This window comes from Salmo salar, chromosome 17 (assembly GCF_965601325.2).
Source record: "Salmo salar chromosome 17, fSalSal1, whole genome shotgun sequence".
In the NCBI taxonomy this organism is placed as follows: domain Eukaryota; kingdom Metazoa; phylum Chordata; class Actinopteri; order Salmoniformes; family Salmonidae; genus Salmo; species Salmo salar.
The window spans coordinates 22,553,593-22,576,794 of record NC_138307.1 but is presented as its reverse complement, the minus strand read 5'-3'; the positions used below and the strand labels follow the sequence as shown (position 1 = coordinate 22,576,794).

The following is a 23,202-nucleotide window of genomic DNA, read 5'->3' as shown; positions in this document are numbered from 1 at the left end:
ACTATACTAGCATACAGCTGGAACAGTATCCCCTCTTCATAATAACAGACACTATACTAGTATACAGCTGGTACAGTATCCCTCTTCATAATAACAGACACTACACTAGTATACAGCTGGTACAGTATCTCCTCTTCATAATAAAAGACACTATACTATTATACAGCTGGTACAGTATCCCTCTTCATAATAACAGACACTACACTAGCATACAGCTGGTACAGTATCCCCTCTTCATAATAACAGACACTATACTAGTATACAGCTGGTACAGTATCCCTCTTCATAATAACAGACACTATACTATTATACAGCTGGTACAGTATCATCTCTTCATAATAACAGACACTATACTATTATACAGCTGGTACAGTATCCCCTCTTCATAATAACAGACACTACACTAGCATACAGCTGGTACAGTATCTCCTCTTCATAATAACAGACACTATACTAGTATACAGCTGGTACAGTATCCCCTCTGCATAATAACAGACACAACACTATTATACAGCTGGTACAGTATGTCCTCTTCATAATAACAGCCACTACACTATTATACACCTGGTACAGTATCTCCTCTTCATAATAACAGACACTACACTATTATACACCTGGTACAGTATCTCCTCTTCATAATAACAGACACTACACTAGCACTAATGACAGACACTACACTAGCATACAGCTGGTACAGTATCTCCTCTGCATAATAACAGACACTATACTAGTATACAGCTGGTACAGTATCCCTCTTCATAATAACAGACACTACACTATTATACAGCTGGTACAGTATCCCCTCTTCATAACAATAGACACTACGCTAGTATACAGCTGGTACAGTATCTCCTCTTCATAATAACAGACACTATACTAGTATACAGCATCTCCTCTTCATAATAACAGACACTATACTAGTATACAGCTGGTACAGTATCCCCTCTTCATAATAACAGACACTATACTAGTATACAGCTGGTACAGTATCTCCTCTTCATAATAACAGACACTACACTAGCATACAGCTGGAACAGTATCCCCTCTTCATAATAACAGACACTATACTAGTATACAGCTGGTACAGTATCCCTCTTCATAATAACAGACACTACACTAGCATACAGCTGGTACAGTATCCCCTCTTCATAATAACAGACACTATACTAGTATACAGCTGGTACAGTATCCCTCTTCATAATAACAGACACTATACTATTATACAGCTGGTACAGTATCATCTCTTCATAATAACAGACACTATACTATTATACAGCTGGTACAGTATCCCCTCTTCATAATAAAATACACTATACTATTATACAGCTGGTACAGTATCCCCTCTTCATAATAAAAGACACTATACTATTATACAGCTGGTACGGTATCCCCTCTTCATAATAACAGACACTACACTAGTATACAGCTGGTACAGTATCTCCTCTTCATAATAACAGACACTACACTATTATACACCTGGTACAGCATCCCTCTTCATAATAACAGACACTACACTAGCATACAGCTGGTACAGTATCTCCTCTTCATAATAACAGACACTATACTAGTATACAGCTGGTACAGTATCCCCTCTGCATAATAACAGACACAACACTATTATACAGCTGGTACAGTATGTCCTCTTCATAATAACAGCCACTACACTATTATACACCTGGTACAGTATCTCCTCTTCATAATAACAGACACTACACTAGCACTAATGACAGACACTACACTAGCATACAGCTGGTACAGTATCTCCTCTGCATAATAACAGACACTATACTAGTATACACCTGGTACAGTATCCCTCTTCATAATAACAGACACTACACTATTATACAGCTGGTACAGTATCCCCTCTTCATAATAATAGACACTACGCTAGTATACAGCTGGTACAGTATCTCCTCTTCATAATAACAGACACTATACTAGTATACAGCATCTCCTCTTCATAATAACAGACACTATACTAGTATACAGCTGGTACAGTATCCCCTCTTCATAATAACAGACACTATACTAGTATACAGCTGGTACAGTATCTCCTCTTCATAATAACAGACACTACACTAGCATACAGCTGGTACAGTATCCCCTCTTCATAATAACAGACACTATACCCTCTTCATAATAACAGACACTATACTATTATACAGCTGGTACAGTATCATCTCTTCATAATAACAGACACTATACTATTATACAGCTGGTACAGTATCCCCTCTTCATAATAAAAGACACTATACTATTATACAGCTGGTACAGTATCCCCTCTTTATAATAACAGACACTACACTATTATACAGCTGGTACAGTATCCCCTCTTCATAATAATAGACACTACGCTAGTATACAGCTGGTACAGTATCTCCTCTTCATAATAACAGACACTATACTAGTATACAGCTGGTACAGCATCTCCTCTTCATAATAAGACACTAGATCTGTGTCACTCATAACCTCTATCATTCATCCTAGATTCCTTAACACTCTACTGTACAACAAGAGCCCCAGCTTGGGAGAGAATTATGGGTAGCATTGATGACACACTGAGGGCCATTCTGCAGTAGGAGAGTACTGTTACTTTGTGAAAACAATCCTGATTCTCAGGGGATGAGCTGGGCTACGTAGACAAGCTGAATGATGCTGGTTTAATGACAAATCGATGGGGGACTGAGCGCTGTGGATCGAAGACACGACAGGGTGGTAAACGGTGTGTGTGTGTGGGTCGAAGACACGACAGAGTGGTAAACGGTGTGTGTGTGTGTGGATCGAAGACACGACAGGGTGGTAAACGGTGTGTGTGTGTGGGTCGAAGACACGACAGAGTGGTAAACGGTGTGTGTGTGTGTGGATCGAAGACAAGACAGGGTGGTAAACGGTGTGTGTGTGTGGGTCGAAGACACGACAGAGTGGTAAACGGTGTGTGTGTGTGTGGATCGAAGACAAGACAGGGTGGTAAACGGTGTGTGTGTGTGGATCGAAGGCACAACAGGGTGGTAAACGGTGTGTGTGTGTGTGTGTGTGTGTGCGTGCATGGTAAGAGAGAGATGCTGTTGATGCTGGGAGAAACAGCTTACAGCACAACGCTGATAGAGGAAGAGGGAGGAAGAACAAATATGGACAAGAGAATGTAGTGAAGGACCTCAAATGTGGCCATTTTGTTTGTGTGTCAGTAAATTGTGTCTGTCTGTAAATGTATTTATGTGTGTGTACCTACCTGGCTGATGTGTACTGCTGCAGCCACCTGTGCAGAACACACAGAGGAGTGGCTAGGGGAGTTGGGGAGGGACTTGCACGGACCAATGGACAGCTGCTGCTTCTTCCTGGTCGCCACGATCTTCTGGGCCACTGCAACAACACAACAGTCATCATTCAGAGGGTCTATTTTCCCAACGGAGACACATAGCGGGCTAGACAACCTAATAGAAAAAAAGAAAGAGGGAAAAAAAATAGAGAAATGGAGAGAGAAAAGAGAGCTAGACCGACTAATCGAAGGAAGAGATGGGGACAAGAGAGAACGAGAGTGAGAAATGGAGAGAGAAGAGAGAGAGAGAGAGCCTGAGAACACTAGCTAATGGTACACTAGTTCAGACCAGAACAGTCCATTACATCTCATAATGCTGACGCAGGCAGCTCCAGCAGCCCTGTCTGTGAATCTCCTATCTATCTGGTCCACAGGAGACCCCCCGTCCGCCTTCCACACACACCCCTTACCTGCTAACAGATCCAGTGATTATTTCACTATTATTATACAGGAGAGAGAGAGCGGGCTATCAGTGTTATTGAAAAGGGCCATGCCAATCAATGGGTGCTCAGCTGCCTCCTATCGATCCCCAGGCCCAGCGCTCTGGCCCAATCAGGGAGGGATATTCAAATGTTCCGTCATCTCCGTGGCGATTGAGGCCATTGATCCGGCCCACTGGAGGGGAGGGGGAGGGGCCTCGTCTCTCAGACGGAGGGGAATGCTCCTTTTACAAACTAACAACTAGAAAATGCAACTTCATAGACTTCTATTCTCCAATTTTTACTTTTTTGTTGAGTGAGTTGAACTTTCTGGAAATGGGTACAAAGCTGTAGGGCAGTACTAGGAAAGATCCCTCACAGATGACAAACATGTCTGTGAATATATCTTCCTTCCAAGGACTTATATTTGTTAAGAATCAAGCGACAAAGCAAGTTATCAGAGATGATCACATTGTGTCCATCTAGTTTGGGCAGGAAAGGGTTAACAATACATCCTTCTTCCCTCAGTCTCAGATTCTATTATCCCCAGCCCCAATAAACAGGGCCGGGTTTCATTTGGTGTGAGATGAAACCATTGTTTTAATTGGACCCATTAAAGGCCTCTGTTTTAATGAGGAGCCAGTCATAAACATTTACCTTCAGGTGAGAGGGCCGTGCCAAGGGCAGGAGGAGAGACCTGCTCTCTGTGGTTAAACACTACAGTAAAACTAGACCTGCTCGCTCTGTGGTTAAACACTACAGTAAAACTAGACCTGCTCGCTCTGTGGTTAAACACTACAGTAAAACTAGACCTGCTCTCTGTGGTTAAACACTACAGTAAAACTAGACCTGCTCTCTGTGGTTAAACACTACACTAAAACTAGACCTGCTCTCTCTGTGGTTAAACACTACAGTAAAACTAGACCTGCTCTCTGTGGTTAAACACTACAGTAAAACTAGACCTGCTCTCTGTGGTTAAACACTACAGTAAAACTAGACCTGCTCTCTCTGTGGTTAAACACTACAGTAAAACTAGACCTGCTCTCTGTGGTTAAACACTACAGTAAAACTAGACCTGCTCTCTGTGGTTAAACACTACAGTAAAACTAGACCTGCTCTCTCTGTGGTTAAACACTACAGTAAAACTAGACCTGCTCTCTCTGGTTAAACACTACAGTAAAACTAGACCTGCTCTCTGTGGTTAAACACTACAGTAAAACTAGACCTGCTCTCTGTGGTTAAACACTACAGTAAAACTAGACCTGCTCTCTCTGTGGTTAAACACTACAGTAAAACTAGACCTGCTCTCTGTGGTTAAAACTAGACCTGCTCTCTGTGGTTAAACACTACAGTAAAACTAGACCTGCTCTCTCTGTGGTTAAACACTACAGTAAAACTAGACCTGCTCTCTGTGGTTAAACACTACAGTAAAACTAGACCTGCTCGCTCTGTGGTTAAACACTAGAGTAAAACTAGACCTGCTCGCTCTGTGGTTAAACACTACAGTAAAACTAGACCTGCTCTCTGTGGTTAAACACTACAGTAAAACTAGACCTGCTCTCTGTGGTTAAACACTACACTAAAACTAGACCTGCTCTCTCTGTGGTTAAACACTACAGTAAAACTAGACCTGCTCTCTGTGGTTAAACACTACAGTAAAACTAGACCTGCTCTCTGTGGTTAAACACTACAGTAAAACTAGACCTGCTCTCTCTGTGGTTAAACACTACAGTAAAACTAGACCTGCTCTCTCTGTGGTTAAACACTACAGTAAAACTAGACCTGCTCTCTGTGGTTAAACACTACAGTAAAACTAGACCTGCTCTCTGTGGTTAAACACTACAGTAAAACTAGACCTGCTCTCTGTGGTTAAACACTACAGTAAAACTAGACCTGCTCTCTGTGGTTAAACACTACAGTAAAACTAGACCTGCTCTCTCTGTGGTTAAACACTACAGTAAAACTAGACCTGCTCTCTGTGGTTAAAACTAGACCTGCTCTCTGTGGTTAAACACTACAGTAAAACTAGACCTGCTCTCTCTGTGGTTAAACACTACAGTAAAACTAGACCTGCTCTCTGTGGTTAAACACTACAGTAAAACTAGACCTGCTCTCTGTGGTTAAACACTACAGTAAAACTAGACCTGCTCTCTCTGTGGTTAAACACTACAGTAAAACTAGACCTGCTCTCTCTGTGGTTAAACACTACAGTAAAACTAGACCTGCTCTCTGTGGTTAAACGCTACAGTAAAACTAGACCTGCTCTCTGTGGTTAAACACTACAGTAAAACTAGACCTGCTCTCTGTGGTTAAAACTAGACCTGCTCTCTGTGGTTAAACACTACAGTAAAACTAGACCTGCTCTCTGTGTTTAAACACTACAGTAAAACTAGACCTGCTCTCTGTGGTTAAACACTACAGTAAAACTAGACCTGCTCTCTGTGGTTAAACACTACAGTAAAACTAGACCTGCTCTCTCTGTGGTTAAACACTACAGTAAAACTAGACCTGCTCTCTGTGGTTAAACACTACAGTAAAACTAGACCTGCTCTCTGTGGTTAAAACTAGACCTGCTCTCTGTGGTTAAACACTACAGTAAAACTAGACCTGCTCTCTGTGGTTAAACACTACAGTAAAACTAGACCTGCTCTCTGTGGTTAAACACTACAGTAAAACTAGACCTGCTCTCTGTGGTTAAACACTACAGTAAAACTAGACCTGCTCTCTCTGTGGTTAAAACTAGACCTGCTCTCTCTGTGGTTAAACACTACAGTAAAACTAGACCTGCTCTCTCTGTGGTTAAACACTACAGTAAAACTAGACCTGCTCTCTTTGTGGTTAAAACTAGACCTGCTCTCTCTGTGGTTAAACACTACAGTAAAACTAGACCTGCTCTCTGTGGTTAAACACTACAGTAAAACGTTGAGCATCTGTGGTAAAACTCAGTCCCCAGTTCATTCCCGTGAACCTGGTAGTCGAACACTGGTAAAATGCAGAGCCAATTGTTCAATCATAAACCGATAACCGGATAACCCGGCATATGCCAAAAATCTTATTTCCATATCACAATACTGAAACACAATGAATTACCCTACAACCCTGAACACAACCTCAAATAACTCTGTCATTACAAGACCTCCATGGATAACAGCCAGCCATTGGACAACAGTGAGGTAGACTAGACAGAGCTGATCTGTAGAAGTTATATGTGATACAGGTCCACAGACACAGCCAGGCCTGGGCTGTATATTACTTTAAGTGTTAAGAACAGTTATGATAAGGCTGGGTTAAATATTTAAACTGCATGGCTAATACCATTTAACTTTAACCATCAATCTTACTTCTCCTCTGAGAGGCTGCCATTTATTCTAATGGAAACGTCTCCCCTCTGATCAGATTTATGGCAGACTGGAGGAGAGGAGGGCCCAGAGCTAACTGCTACAGCCCAGAGCTAACTGCTACAGACCAGGGCAGACTGGAGGAGAGGAGGGCCCAGAGCTAACTGCTACAGCCCAGAGCTAACTGCTACAGACCAGGGCAGACTGGAGGAGAGGAGGGCCCAGAGCTAACTGCTACAGCCCAGAGCTAACTGCTACAGACCAGAGCTAACTGCTACAGACCAGGCAGACTGGAGGAGAGGAGGGCCCAGAGCTAACTGCTACAGCCCAGAGCTAACTGCTACAGACCAGAGCTAACTGCTACAGACCAGGCAGACTGGAGGAGAGGACAGCCCAGAGCTAACTGCTACAGCCCAGAGCTAACTGCTACAGAACAGGCAGACTGGAGGAGAGGACAGCCCAGAGCTAACTGCTACAGACCAGGCAGACTGGAGGAGAGGACAGCCCAGAGCTAACTGCTACAGACCAGGCAGACTGGAGGAGAGGACAGCCCAGAGCTAACTGCTACAGACCAGGCAGACTGGAGGAGAGGAGGGCCCAGAGCTAACTGCTACAGACCAGGCAGACTGGAGGAGAGGACAGCCCAGAGCTAACTGCTACAGACCAGGCAGACTGGAGGAGAGGACAGCCCAGAGCTAACTGCTACAGACCAGGCAGACTGGAGGAGAGGAGGGCCCAGAGCTAACTGCTACAGACCAGAGCTAACTGCTACAGACCAGGCAGACTGGAGGAGAGGACAGCCCAGAGCTAACTGCTACAGACCAGGCAGACTGGAGGAGAGGACAGCCCAGAGCTAACTGCTACAGACCAGGCAGACTGGAGGAGAGGAGGGCCCAGAGCTAACTGCTACAGACCAGGCAGACTGGAGGAGAGGACAGCCCAGAGCTAACTGCTACAGACCAGGCAGACTGGAGGAGAGGACAGCCCAGAGCTAACTGCTACAGACCAGGCAGACTGGAGGAGAGGACAGCCCAGAGCTAACTGCTACAGACCAGGCAGACTGGAGGAGAGGACAGCCCAGAGCAACTGCTACAGACCAGGCAGACTGGAGGAGAGGGCAGCCCAGAGCTAACTACTACAGGAGGAGCTAACTGCTACAGACCAGGCAGACTGGAGGAGAGGACAGCCCAGAGCTAACTGCTACAGACCAGGCAGACTGGAGGAGAGGACAGCCCAGAGCTAACTGCTACAGACCAGGCAGACTGGAGGAGAGGACAGCCCAGAGCTAACTGCTACAGACCAGGCAGACTGGAGGAGAGGAGGGCCCAGAGCTAACTGCTACAGACCAGAGCTAACTGCTACAGCCCAGAGCTAACTGCTACAGACCAGGCAGACTGGAGGAGAGGGCAGCCCAGAGCTAACTACTACAGGAGGAGCTAACTGCTACAGACCAGGCAGACTGGAGGAGAGGACAGCCCAGAGCTAACTGCTACAGACCAGGCAGACTGGAGGAGAGGACAGCCCAGAGCTAACTGCTACAGACCAGGCAGACTGGAGGAGAGGACAGCCCAGAGTTAACTGCTACAGACCAGAGCTAACTGCTACAGACCAGGCAGACTGGAGGAGAGGAGGGCCCAGAGCTAACTGCTACAGACCAGGCAGACTGGAGGAGAGGAGGGCCCAGAGCTAACTGCTACAGACCAGGCAGACTGGAGGAGAGGACAGCCCAGAGCTAACTGCTACAGACCAGGCAGACTGGAGGAGAGGACAGCCCAGAGCTAACTGCTACAGACCAGGCAGACTGGAGGAGAGGACAGCCCAGAGCTAACTGCTACAGACCAGGCAGACTGGAGGAGAGGAGGGCCCAGAGCTAACTGCTACAGACCAGAGCTAACTGCTACAGCCCAGAGCTAACTGCTACAGACCAGGCAGACTGGAGGAGAGGACAGCCCAGAGCTAACTGCTACAGACCAGGCAGACTGGAGGAGAGGACAGCCCAGAGCAACTGCTACAGACCAGGCAGACTGGAGGAGAGGGCAGCCCAGAGCTAACTACTACAGGAGGAGCTAACTGCTACAGACCAGGCAGACTGGAGGAGAGGACAGCCCAGAGCTAACTGCTACAGACCAGGCAGACTGGAGGAGAGGACAGCCCAGAGCTAACTGCTACAGACCAGGCAGACTGGAGGAGAGGACAGCCCAGAGTTAACTGCTACAGACCAGAGCTAACTGCTACAGACCAGGCAGACTGGAGGAGAGGAGGGCCCAGAGCTAACTGCTACAGACCAGGCAGACTGGAGGAGAGGAGGGCCCAGAGCTAACTGCTACAGACCAGGCAGACTGGAGGAGAGGACAGCCCAGAGCTAACTGCTACAGACCAGGCAGACTGGAGGAGAGGACAGCCCAGAGCTAACTGCTACAGACCAGGCAGACTGGAGGAGAGGACAGCCCAGAGCTAACTGCTACAGACCAGGCAGACTGGAGGAGAGGAGGGCCCAGAGCTAACTGCTACAGACCAGAGCTAACTGCTACAGCCCAGAGCTAACTGCTACAGACCAGGCAGACTGGAGGAGAGGGCAGCCCAGAGCTAACTACTACAGGAGGAGCTAACTGCTACAGACCAGGCAGACTGGAGGAGAGGACAGCCCAGAGCTAACTGCTACAGACCAGGCAGACTGGAGGAGAGGACAGCCCAGAGCTAACTGCTACAGACCAGGCAGACTGGAGGAGAGGACAGCCCAGAGTTAACTGCTACAGACCAGAGCTAACTGCTACAGACCAGGCAGACTGGAGGAGAGGAGGGCCCAGAGCTAACTGCTACAGACCAGGCAGACTGGAGGAGAGGAGGGCCCAGAGCTAACTGCTACAGACCAGGCAGACTGGAGGAGAGGACAGCCCAGAGCTAACTGCTACAGACCAGGCAGACTGGAGGAGAGGACAGCCCAGAGCTAACTGCTACAGACCAGGCAGACTGGAGGAGAGGACAGCCCAGAGCTAACTGCTACAGACCAGGCAGACTGGAGGAGAGGAGGGCCCAGAGCTAACTGCTACAGACCAGAGCTAACTGCTACAGCCCAGAGCTAACTGCTACAGACCAGGCAGACTGGAGGAGAGGACAGCCCAGAGCTAACTGCTACAGACCAGGCAGACTGGAGGAGAGGACAGCCCAGAGCAACTGCTACAGACCAGGCAGACTGGAGGAGAGGGCAGCCCAGAGCTAACTACTACAGGAGGAGCTAACTGCTACAGACCAGGCAGACTGGAGGAGAGGACAGCCCAGAGCTAACTGCTACAGACCAGGCAGACTGGAGGAGAGGACAGCCCAGAGTTAACTGCTACAGACCAGAGCTAACTGCTACAGACCAGGCAGACTGGAGGAGAGGAGGGCCCAGAGCTAACTGCTACAGACCAGGCAGACTGGAGGAGAGGAGGGCCCAGAGCTAACTGCTACAGACCAGGCAGACTGGAGGAGAGGACAGCCCAGAGCTAACTGCTACAGACCAGGCAGACTGGAGGAGAGGACAGCCCAGAGCTAACTGCTACAGACCAGGCAGACTGGAGGAGAGGACAGCCCAGAGCTAACTGCTACAGACCAGGCAGACTGGAGGAGAGGAGGGCCCAGAGCTAACTGCTACAGACCAGAGCTAACTGCTACAGCCCAGAGCTAACTGCTACAGACCAGGCAGACTGGAGGAGAGGGCAGCCCAGAGCTAACTACTACAGGAGGAGCTAACTGCTACAGACCAGGCAGACTGGAGGAGAGGACAGCCCAGAGCTAACTGCTACAGACCAGGCAGACTGGAGGAGAGGACAGCCCAGAGCTAACTGCTACAGACCAGGCAGACTGGAGGAGAGGACAGCCCAGAGTTAACTGCTACAGACCAGAGCTAACTGCTACAGACCAGGCAGACTGGAGGAGAGGAGGGCCCAGAGCTAACTGCTACAGACCAGGCAGACTGGAGGAGAGGAGGGCCCAGAGCTAACTGCTACAGACCAGGCAGACTGGAGGAGAGGACAGCCCAGAGCTAACTGCTACAGACCAGGCAGACTGGAGGAGAGGACAGCCCAGAGCTAACTGCTACAGACCAGGCAGACTGGAGGAGAGGACAGCCCAGAGCTAACTGCTACAGACCAGGCAGACTGGAGGAGAGGAGGGCCCAGAGCTAACTGCTACAGACCAGAGCTAACTGCTACAGACCAGAGCTAACTGCTACAGACCAGGCAGACTGGAGGAGAGGAGAGCCCAGAGTTAACTGCTACAGACCAGGCAGACTGGAGGAGAGGACAGCCCAGAGCTAACTGCTACAGACCAGGCAGACTGGAGGAGAGGACAGCCCAGAGCTAACTGCTACAGACCAGGCAGACTGGAGGAGAGGACAGCCCAGAGCTAACTGCTACAGACCAGGCAGACTGGAGGAGAGGGCAGCCCAGAGCTAACTACTACAGGAGGAGCTAACTGCTACAGACCAGGCAGACTGGAGGAGAGGACAGCCCAGAGCTAACTGCTACAGACCAGGCAGACTGGAGGAGAGGACAGCCCAGAGCTAACTGCTACAGACCAGGCAGACTGGAGGAGAGGACAGCCCAGAGTTAACTGCTACAGACCAGAGCTAACTGCTACAGACCAGGCAGACTGGAGGAGAGGAGGGCCCAGAGCTAACTGCTACAGACCAGGCAGACTGGAGGAGAGGAGGGCCCAGAGCTAACTGCTACAGACCAGGCAGACTGGAGGAGAGGAGGGCCCAGAGCTAACTGCTACAGACCAGAGCTAACTGCTACAGACCAGAGCTAACTGCTACAGACCAGGCAGACTGGAGGAGAGGAGAGCCCAGAGTTAACTGCTACAGACCAGGCAGACTGGAGGAGAGGACAGCCCAGAGCTAACTGCTACAGACCAGGCAGACTGGAGGAGAGGAGGGCCCAGAGCTAACTGCTACAGACCAGAGCTAACTGCTACAGACCAGAGCTAATTGCTACAGACCAGGCAGACTGGAGGAGAGGACAGCCCAGAGCTAACTGCTACAGACCAGGCAGACTGGAGGAGAGGACAGCCCAGAGTTAACTGCTACAGACCAGGCAGACTGGAGGAGAGGAGGGCCCAGAGCTAACTGCTACAGACCAGGCAGACTGGAGGAGAGGACAGCCCAGAGCTAACTGCTACAGACCAGGCAGACTGGAGGAGAGGACGGCCCAGAGCTAACTGCTACAGACCAGGCAGACTGGAGGAGAGGACAGCCCAGAGTTAACTGCTACAGACCAGAGCTAACTGCTACAGACCAGGCAGACTGGAGGAGAGGAGGGCCCAGAGCTAACTGCTACAGACCAGGCAGACTGGAAGAGAGGACAGCCCAGAGCTAACTGCTACAGACCAGGCAGACTGGAGGAGGGGACAGCCCAGAGCTAACTGCTACAGACCAGGCAGACTGGAGGAGAAGAGGGCCCAGAGCTAACTGCTACAGACCAGGCAGACTGGAGGAGAGGACAGCCCAGAGCTAACTGCTACAGACCAGGCAGACTGGAGGAGAGGACAGCCCAGAGCTAACTGCTACAGACCAGGCAGACTGGAGGAGAGGACAGCCCAGAGCTAACTGCTACAGACCAGAGCTAACTGGAGGAGAGGACAGCCCAGAGCTAACTGCTACAGACCAGGCAGACTGGAGGAGAGGAGAGCCCAGAGCTAACTGCTACTGGAGGAGAGGACAGCCCAGAGCTAACTGCTACAGACCAGGCAGACTGGAGGAGAGGAGGGCCCAGAGCTAACTGCTACAGACCAGGCAGACTGGAGGAGAGGACAGCCCAGAGCTAACTGCTACAGACCAGGCAGACTGGAGGAGAGGAGAGCCCAGAGTTAACTGCTACAGACCAGGCAGACTGGAGGAGAGGACAGCCCAGAGCTAACTGCTACAGACCAGGCAGACTGGAGGAGAGGAGGGCCCAGAGCTAACTGCTACAGACCAGAGCTAACTGCTACAGACCAGAGCTAACTGCTACAGACCAGGCAGACTGGAGGAGAGGACAGCCCAGAGCTAACTGCTACAGACCAGGCAGACTGGAGGAGAGGACAGCCCAGAGTTAACTGCTACAGACCAGAGCTAACTGCTACAGACCAGGCAGACTGGAGGAGAGGAGGGCCCAGAGCTAACTGCTACAGACCAGGCAGACTGGAGGAGAGGACAGCCCAGAGCTAACTGCTACAGACCAGGCAGACTGGAGGAGAGGACAGCCCAGAGTTAACTGCTACAGACCAGAGCTAACTGCTACAGACCAGGCAGACTGGAGGAGAGGAGGGCCCAGAGCTAACTGCTACAGACCAGGCAGACTGGAGGAGAGGACAGACCAGAGCTAACTGCTACAGACCAGGCAGACTGGAGGAGGGGACAGCCCAGAGCTAACTGCTACAGACCAGGCAGACTGGAGGAGAAGAGGGCCCAGAGCTAACTGCTACAGACCAGGCAGACTGGAGGAGAGGAGGGCCCAGAGCTAACTGCTACAGACCAGGCAGACTGGAGGAGAGGACAGCCCAGAGCTAACTGCTACAGACCAGGCAGACTGGAGGAGAGGACAGCCCAGAGCTAACTGCTACAGACCAGGCAGACTGGAGGAGAGGACAGCCCAGAGCTAACTGCTACAGACCAGAGCTAACTGGAGGAGAGGACAGCCCAGAGCTAACTGCTACAGACCAGGCAGACTGGAGGAGAGGAGAGCCCAGAGCTAACTGCTACTGGAGGAGAGGACAGCCCAGAGCTAACTGCTACAGACCAGGCAGACTGGAGGAGAGGAGGGCCCAGAGCTAACTGCTACAGACCAGGCAGACTGGAGGAGAGGACGGCCGAGAGCTAACTGCTACAGACCAGAGCTAACTGCTACAGACCAGGCAGACTGGAGGAGAGGAGGGCCCAGAGCTAACTGCTACAGACCAGGCAGACTGGAGGAGAGGAGGGCCCAGAGCTAACTGCTACAGACCAGGCAGACTGGAGGAGAGGACAGCCCAGAGCTAACTGCTACAGACCAGGCAGACTGGAGGAGAGGACAGCCCAGAGCTAACTGCTACAGACCAGGCAACTTAATGCATTTTAACTCCAGTCAGCCAGCCAGGCATCATATGGAAGTATGTTTATATAGTCTATACCAGGGGTTCACAAACGTTTTTGGGCCTGCGACCCCATTTTGATCAAAAGATTTTTGTGACACCACTGCGTAAAAAACTGCCAATTTTTACTTAAAAAAAAAAAAATTGGGGCAATGACAGTTTATTACAAACCAGTCTGACAGTAGCTGTGACAGTAGCTGTGACAGTAGCTGTGACAGTAGCTGTGACTTGTGACAGTAGCTGTGACCTGTGACAGTAGCTGTGACCTGTGACAGTAGCTGTGACAGTAGCTGTGACTTGTGACAGTAGCTGTGACCTGTGACAGTAGCTGTGACAGTAGCTGTGACCTGTGACAGTAGCTGTGACAGTAGCAGTGACTTGTGACAGTAGCTGTGACTTATGACAGTGGCTGTGATTTGTGACAGTGGCTGTGACATGTGACAGTAGCTGTGACCTGTGACAGTAGCTGTGACCTGTGACAGTAGCTGTGACAGTAGCAGTGACTTGTGACAGTAGCTGTGACAGTAGCTGTGACTTGTGACAGTAGCTGTGACTTGTGACAGTAGCTGTGACCTGTGACAGTAGCTGTGACAGTAGCTGTGACAGTGGCTGTGACTTGTGACAGTAGCTGTGACATGTGACAGTAGCTGTGACAGTAGCAGTGACTTGTGACAGTAGCTGTGACAGTAGCTGTGACTTGTGACAGTAGCTGTGACTTGTGACAGTAGCTGTGACCTGTGACAGTAGCTGTGACAGTAGCTGTGACAGTGGCTGTGACTTGTGACAGTAGCTGTGACATGTGACAGTAGCTGTGACCTGTGACAGTAGCTGTGACCTGTGACAGTAGCTGTGACAGTAGCAGTGACTTGTGACAGTAGCTGTGACAGTAGCTGTGACTTGTGACAGTAGCTGTGACTTGTGACAGTAGCTGTGACCTGTGACAGTAGCTGTGACAGTAGCTGTGACAGTAGCTGTGACTTGTGACAGTAGCTGTGACAGTAGCTGTGACAGTAGCTGTGACCTGTGACAGTAGCTGTGACAGTAGCTGTGACCTGTGACAGTAGCTGTGACTTGTGACAGTAGCTGTGACAGTAGCTGTGACCTGTGACAGTAGCTGTGACCTGTGACAGTAGCTGTGACAGTAGCTGTGACCTGTGACAGTAGCTGTGACAGTAGCTGTGACCTGTGACAGTAGCTGTGACAGTAGCTGTGACCTGTGACAGTAGCTGTGACCTGTGACAGTAGCTGTGACCTGTGACAGTAGCTGTGACAGTAGTTGTGACAGTAGCTGTGACTTGTGACAGTAGCTGTGACAGTAGCTGTGACTTGTGACAGTAGCTGTGACAGTAGCTGTGACTTGTGACAGTAGCTGTGACTTGTGACAGTAGCTGTGACAGTAGCTGTGACTTGTGACAGTAGCTGTGACTTGTGACAGTAGCTGTGACAGTAGCTGTGACTTGTGACAGTAGCTGTGACCTGTGACAGTAGCTGTGACAGTAGCTGTGACTTGTGACAGTAGCTGTGACCTGTGACAGTAGCTGTGACAGTAGCTGTGACTTGTGACAGTAGCTGTGACCTGTGACAGTAGCTGTGACAGTAGCTGTGACTTGTGACAGTAGCTGTGACTTGTGACAGTAGCTGTGACAGTAGCTGTGACAGTAGCTGTGACTTGTGACAGTAGCTGTGACCTGTGACAGTAGCTGTGACAGTAGCTGTGACTTGTGACAGTAGCTGTGACAGTAGCTGTGACCTGTGACAGTAGCTGTGACAGTAGCTGTGACAGTAGCTGTGACCTGTGACAGTAGCTGTGACTTGTGACAGTAGCTGTGACTTGTGACAGTAGCTGTGACTTGTGACAGTAGCTGTGAATTGTGACAGTAGCTGTGACAGTAGCTGTGACAGTAGCTGTGACAGTAGCTGTGACTTGTGACAGTAGCTGTGACTTGTGACAGTAGCTGTGACTTGTGACAGTAGCTGTGACTTGTGACAGTAGCTGTGACCTGTGACAGTAGCTGTGACTTGTGACAGTAGCTGTGACTTGTGACAGTAGCTGTGACAGTAGCTGTGACAGTAGCTGTGACCTGTGACAGTAGCTGTGACTTGTGACAGTAGCTGTGACTTGTGACAGTAGCTGTGACTTGTGACAGTAGCTGTGACTTGTGACAGTAGCTGTGACAGTAGTTCAGTCTGAAGGAAGTATGGTTTGCAGTGATTGAAATGCATCAGAAAGGTATTGGGAAGTTCAGAAGATCATCAGGTCATCATTTTGTATGATCTTCTGTGTAGAAAAGATCATCATTACTTCTATTCTTATTCCCCAGTGTGATTTAGTGCCTGGTCTTGTCCTCTCTGTTCTAATGAGGCTTGTGGGTATCGTACAGGGTAACAGGAGACACATCCGTGTTCCTGAGAGTCTGATCTTTCACTGATGGGGTCATAACATTTTGTAGCTGAAACCTTTCAAAAGGATAGAGCCACATTTGTAGGAAGAAAACAGAAAGCGTTCTGTTTATTACAACCCTATCGAGCTGTTGCCAAGGTTACTGATGTAACCTCAGTTCTATGAACCAAGCAAAATTTGTAAAATGTATTTCAGAGTTTCTCTTGCGACCCCATTTCAAAATCAGGCGACCCCCTCATGGGGTTGTGACCCCTAGTTTAAGAAACACTGGTCTAACACTGTTATTGTCATTCATTAAAAAAAAAAAAAAAAAATGTATTTGTCATAATAAAAAAACAATAGCGAGGCTATATACAGGGGGTACTGGTACCAAGTCAATGTGCGGCGGTACAGGTTAGTCGAGGTAATTGAGGTAATATGTATATGTAGGGTTAAAGCGACTATGCATAGATAATAAAACAGTGAGTAGAAGCAGTGTAAAAAAGGGGGTCAATGTAAATAGTCCAGGTAGCCATTTGAATAACAGTTTAGCAGTCTAATGTCTTGGGGGTAGCAGCTGTTTAGGAGCCTTTTAGGCCTAGACTTGACGCTCCGCTACAGGTCAAAGAGTTGTTTACCAATGGTGCATTACACCAGGGGGTGGGGTACATAGCCAACAGGCTGGAGAGGTGAGACAGCCAACAGGCTGGAGAGGTGAGACAGCCAACAGGCTGAGGGGGGGAGAGCGCCAACAGGCTGAGGGGGGGAGAGCACCAACAGGCTGAGGGGGGGAGAGCGCCAACAGGCTGAGGGGGGGAGAGCGCCAACAGGCTGAGGGGGGGGAGAGCGCCAACAGGCTGAGGGGGGGAGAGCGCCAACAGGCTGAGGGGGGGAGAGCGCCAACAGGCTGAGGGGGGGAGAGCGCCAACAGGCTGAGGGGGGGAGAGCGCCAACAGGCTGAGGGGGGGAGAGCGCCAACAGGCTGAGGGGGGGAGAGCGCCAACAGGCTGAGGGGGGAGAGCGCCAACAGGCTGAGGGGGGGAGAGCGCCAACAGGCTGAGGGGGGGAGAGCGCCAACAGGCTGAGGGGGGGAGAGCGCCAACAGGCTGAGGGGGGGGAGCGCCAACGGCTGAGGGGGCAGCGAGCTAACAGGCTGAGGGGGGGGAGCGCCAACGGCTGAGGGGGCAGCGAGCTAACAGGCTGAGGGGGGGGAGCGCTAACAGGCTGAGAGGGGGAGAGAGCTAACAGGCTGAGGGGCAGAGAGCTAACAGGCTGAGGGGGGAGAGAGCTAACAGGCTGAGGGGGGAGAGAGCTAACAGGCTGAGGGGGGAGAGAGCTAACAGGCTGAGGGGGGAGAGAGCTAACAGGCTGAGGGGGGAGAGAGCTAACAGGCTGAGGGGGGAGAGAGCTAACAGGCTGAGGGGGCAGAGAGCTAACAGGCTGAGGGGGCAGAGAGCTAACAGGCTGAGGAGGCAGAGAGCTAACAGGCTGAGGGGGGAGAGAGCTAACAGGCTGAGGGGGGAGAGAGCTAACAGGCTGAGGGGGAAGAGAGCTAACAGGCTGAGGAGGTGAGACAGCTAACCTTTTCCCTCCAACACCCAACTGGACAAAGTGTGAAGAGAGAGAGGGACGGACACACACAGAGAGCGAGAGAGAGAGAGGAAGAGAGAGAGAAAGTGGTGTTGAGGGTGCGGTCAGGGTGGTTAGTGGAGGCCTGCTATAAATATTAACTAATGAGTCAGAAGGAGCTAACGTGTCAGATAATGAGGCGCTAGCTGTGGCCTGCCGTGTGTGTGTATGTGTGTGTGTGGCGCCTGCCAGGGATCCACTGGGGAAAAGGTCACTATTGTACCTCACTTATAACCCAGTAATTAGACCATCCTCCATTAGACCTGCCCTCTTACTGACTATCTTTTCTCTCTCTCTCTGCCAGGGGCCCCACATCGCATGGACACAGACGAGGCCCACGTCAACCAAAATAAGGGCCCCACATTGACATACAGACACAGAGGCCCCATAAGAGCTACGTACGGTCACACATGGATAGTGTTGTGTACTGCTGCTGCTGCAGCGCCTCATGTCTGTCTTCGTCTACTGTCAGCAGGGCGCCTGCTGTGCCGCCAGGCCAGGGGAAACACTGATCTACTCCGACAGGTCCTTAGATTTGTTATCAAAACAATCCACAGCTAATTTGTCTTAATAACCGCCCTCATCTTGACAGACACTCATTTCCCTCTGTGTGTGTGAGGACTGAGGAACATAGCCAGAAAAAGGACATGGGCCCCTTCTGTTTCCACAGATGAGATATTTATTTGGTCGGAATATTGGAAACAATGCTTGGTATGATGCCATGGTAACTAGCGTACATGTGAATACACTGGGTTAAAGTGGAACTTAGATATGCAGATATGAAACAGACAATCATAATATCAGTCAAAAATATCAAATTCCCAGTTGATGCTACAAAACCAACTTTAAAAGAGGTTTTAAAAGTAGGTTCTATTTGACTCAACGTTCCATGATGTACAGTAAGACATTGTTGGCAGAATAGATCGATGCAGTTCAATGCATGATTAATATAATTCACCAATACATTTCTTTGCATTCCAAAAAATATTGCTATCAGGTTATAAATCACAGCTGGCCTGGTACATTGTTACCTGCCTCCATTTGGAATGCAATGTTTCAGTTTCCATGACTCAATGTTTTAGACAAAAACGAACGAATATAACTAAGGCTGGGAATGTCAATACAATCAAACTAGGAAGGGAAATGATCACAAGTCAGTCATAATGTGGCTAATAGGCTAGCGTATCTATTTATGTAGCAAGCTAAAAACACAGAGCCTAACGTTAGCTAGATAGCTAGCTGCTAGGAGGATGTCATGTCATTGGAGGAGTGGGTGAGTGACTGACTTTTTCCCCTCGTATCGTTTTCAGTGGCTACACACAGCTGGAGATGCAGGTGTCATTTGGTTAGCTAGCAAGAACTTGAACGACTGTTATACAGTTAGCATATCTCTTGCATTCGCAAATGCACTCTGGCTATCTACTCTGATTTCAGAGCATTCTCGTCTGAGTGTGTCAGAGCGCAGAATAACTGATGAATTTACGAACGCGCAACACCTGCTGAATATGACTGGTGTCAGTAAACATAGGCAGAAAAATGTATAGTTAGTCAAGAACGCTCATGCAACATGGCAGGCAAGCTGTTGAAGGACGAGGAGCCTACAATTCCCCATTGTTTATCAGTGTCATTTTGACGGCCAACAAGCTGAAAAAGTTTGAGAGGGTTTATCTAATGTTTCTTCGTTAGATTTTGCTCTGGCTAGCATTAGTTGTTGATCTTGTTGTTGTGTATAACTGAGGGAGAGAGAGTCTACCTTTCCATTGGTTATTTGATCAATAGGACTGTAAAGTATTTTATGGCTTTTGCTGAATAAGTTCTAATGATCTAAAGTCGCCTGTAAACACACAGTCCAAACGCACTGCCGCCTTCCTACTCTATATTATTATAGAACTGTTAAAATGCTGTCAGTTCCACTTTAAGAGAGCAACAGAGCTGAACACTATTGTGAATGTCATTCAGAGATACAGGTAGAGAGGTGATAGGATCTACTTTGCTCCACAGAAGCCAGTTCATTTGGATTGGTTGTCGTAATCTCTTTGATCATGTATGGTTTCGTCAACAAGTGGACTGATTTCCTAGTTCACTATTGTTCTAGGGATGATCTGGAATGAATGGATTCAGAACTTCTAGACTTGGTGAAATCCAGTGGCATTAGAATCCTGACTGTGTCCATTATAACACAGTAACTAATTACAGTAATAAAAGGTATAGGACAGTGACAGTACCGTAAATCAGTGTCCCTGGAGCGTGAGTATGTGTGTGAATGCTTCTGTGTGTGTGTGTTCCAGCAAGAGGACAGCGAGGCTTCTCAGCTCGTTAGTGTGTGCTAACGAAGCACTGCGTCCCGGCTCTGGCATGGGGGCGGCTGCAGCGGTGCGCGCGACTTGCCATGGCGACCGTAATTAGGATAATTAAATTAGCGCGACGATGGGCCAGGGCGCTGTCAGGATCCCTGTCACCCCCCCTCACCCCATAGAACACCACCCCCATCACACCCCATCCCTCAGACAGACAGACAGCCTGCCCAGGCCAAAGCCCCCTGACCAGATAGAGCATCACAGGTCATTATGTGTATGTCATAGAAAAATACAGTGCCATCAGAAAGTATTTGCACCCCTTGTCTTTTCCCACATTTTGTTGTGTTACAGCCTGAATTTAAAATGGATGACATTTATATTTTTTGTCAATGGCCTACACACAATACCCCATAATGTCTAAGTGGAATTATGTTTTTTAAATTAAAAGCTGAAATGTCTATAAGTATTCAACTCCATTGTTATGGCAGGCCTAAATAAGTTCAGGAGGAAAAGTGCTTAACAAGTCAAGTAGTAAGTTGCATGGACTCTCTGTGTGTAATAACAGTGTTTAACATTATGTTTTAATAACTACCTCATCTCTGTAACCCACACATACAAATATATGTAAGGTCCCTCAGTCAAGCAGTGCATTTCAAACACAGATTCAACCACAAAAACCAGGGAGGTTTTCTAATGCCTCGCAGAGAAGTGCACCTATTGGTAGATGGGTACAACAACAAACATTGAATATCCCTTTGAGCATGAAGTTATTAATTACACTTTGGATGGTGTATCAACACACCCAGTCACTACAAAGAAACAGGCACCCTTCCGAACTCAGCTGCCAGAGAGGAAGGATACCGCTCAGGGATTTCACCATGAGGCCAATGGTGACTTTAAAACAGTTACAGAGTTTAATGGCTGTGATAGAAGAAAACTGAGGATGGATCGACAACATTATAGTTACTCTACAACATCAACCTAAACGAAGCTGGTACAGAATAAAAAATATTCCAAAACATGCATCCTGTTTGCAACAAGGCACTAAAGTAATACTGCAAAAATGTGGCAAAGCAATAAACTTTTTGTCCTGAAAAAGTGGAGAAAAAAAGTTGTTTGGGGCAAATCCATTACAACACATTACTGAGTACCACTCTCCATATTTTCAAGCATAGTGGTGGCTGCATCATGTTAAGGGTATGCTTGTAATTGTTTTAAGGAACGGAGAGTTTTTCAGGCTAAAAAATAAACGTAATGGAGCTAAGCACAGGCGAAATCCTAGAGGAAAACCTGATTCAATCTGCTATCCACCAGACACTGGGAGATGAATTCACCTTACAGCAGGACAATAACCTAAAACACAAGGACAAATCTACACGAGTTGCTAACCAAGAAGACAGTGAATGTTCCTGAGTGGGCGAGTTACAGTTTTGACTTGAATCTACTTGAAAATCTATGACAAGACCTGAAAATGGTTGTCTAGCAATGATCAACAACCAATTTGACGGAGCTTGAACAATTTTGAAAATAATAATGGGCAAATGTTTTACAATTCAGGTGTGGAAAGCTCTTAGACTTACCCAGAAAGACTCAAAGCTGTAAATGCTGCCGAAGTGTTGACTCAGGGGTGTGAATACTTAAGTAAATGAGATGTGCATTTCATTTTCAATAACTGTGCAAAATTTCTAAAAACAAGTTTTTACTTCGTCATTATTTGGTATTTTATTAGGATCCCCATTAGCTGTTGCAAAAGCAGCAGCTACTCTTCCTGGGGTCCACATAAAACATGAAACATAATACAGAATGACATAATACAGAACATCAATAGACAACAACAGCTCAAGGACAGAACTACATACATTTTTAAAAAGGCACATGTAGCCTACATATCAATGCATACACACAAACTATCTAGGTCAAATAGGGGAGAGGCGTTGTGCTGCGAGGTGTTGCTTTATCTGTTTTTGGAAACCAGGTTTGCTATTTATTTGAGCAATATGAGATGGAAGGAAGTTCCATGCAATCATGGCTCTATAATACTGTACGTTTTCTTGAATTTGTTCTGGGCCTGGGGACTGTGAAAAGACCCCTGGTGGCATGTCTGGTGGGGTAAGTGTGTGTGTCAGAGCTGTGTGTAAGCTGACTATGCAAACAATTTGGGATTTTCAACACATTCATGTTTCTAATAAAAATAAAAAGTGATGTAGTCAGTCTCTCCTCAACTCTTAGCCAAGAGAGCCTGACATATTTATATCAGCCTTCTGATTACAATGAAGAACAAAACGTGCCGCTCTGTTCTGGGCCAGCTGCAGCTTAACTAGGTCTTTCCTTGCAGCACTGGACCACACAACTGGACACTAATCAAGATTAAACAGAACTAGAACTTGCTTTTTGGAGTGTGGTGTCAAAAAAGCAGAGCCTCTCTTTATTACGGCCAGACCTCTCCCCATCTTTACAACCACTGAATTATGGGGTATTGTGTGTAGATGGGTGAGGAAAAAAAAATATATTTATAAAATGTTGAATTCAGGCTAACAACAAAATGTGGAATAAGTCAAGGGGTATGAATACTTTCTGCACTGTACACATTAATACACAAACCCACTCCTACCGTGTGGTTCTACCATGAGAACCTCTGACCCCACAAAAACACTGAACCACGAAAGCATAGTGACAGGACCACTACATAGCATGTTCACACACACACACACACACACACACACACACACACACG

General features: G+C 48.3%; 1 protein-coding gene across 8 annotated transcripts in view; it reads right to left on the bottom strand.

Moving 5' to 3' along the window:
* agap1 (ArfGAP with GTPase domain, ankyrin repeat and PH domain 1) overlaps positions 1 to 23,202 on the bottom strand; it is a 318,347-nt gene that overhangs the window by 155,597 nt on the left and 139,548 nt on the right. For all 8 annotated transcript variants that reach the window (XM_082963618.1, XM_082963619.1, XM_082963617.1 and 5 more), the window contains one exon: positions 3,230 to 3,360. In XM_082963618.1, coding sequence (XP_082819744.1) covers positions 3,230 to 3,360 — 131 coding nt within the window. The remainder of the gene's footprint in view (positions 1 to 3,229; positions 3,361 to 23,202) is intronic.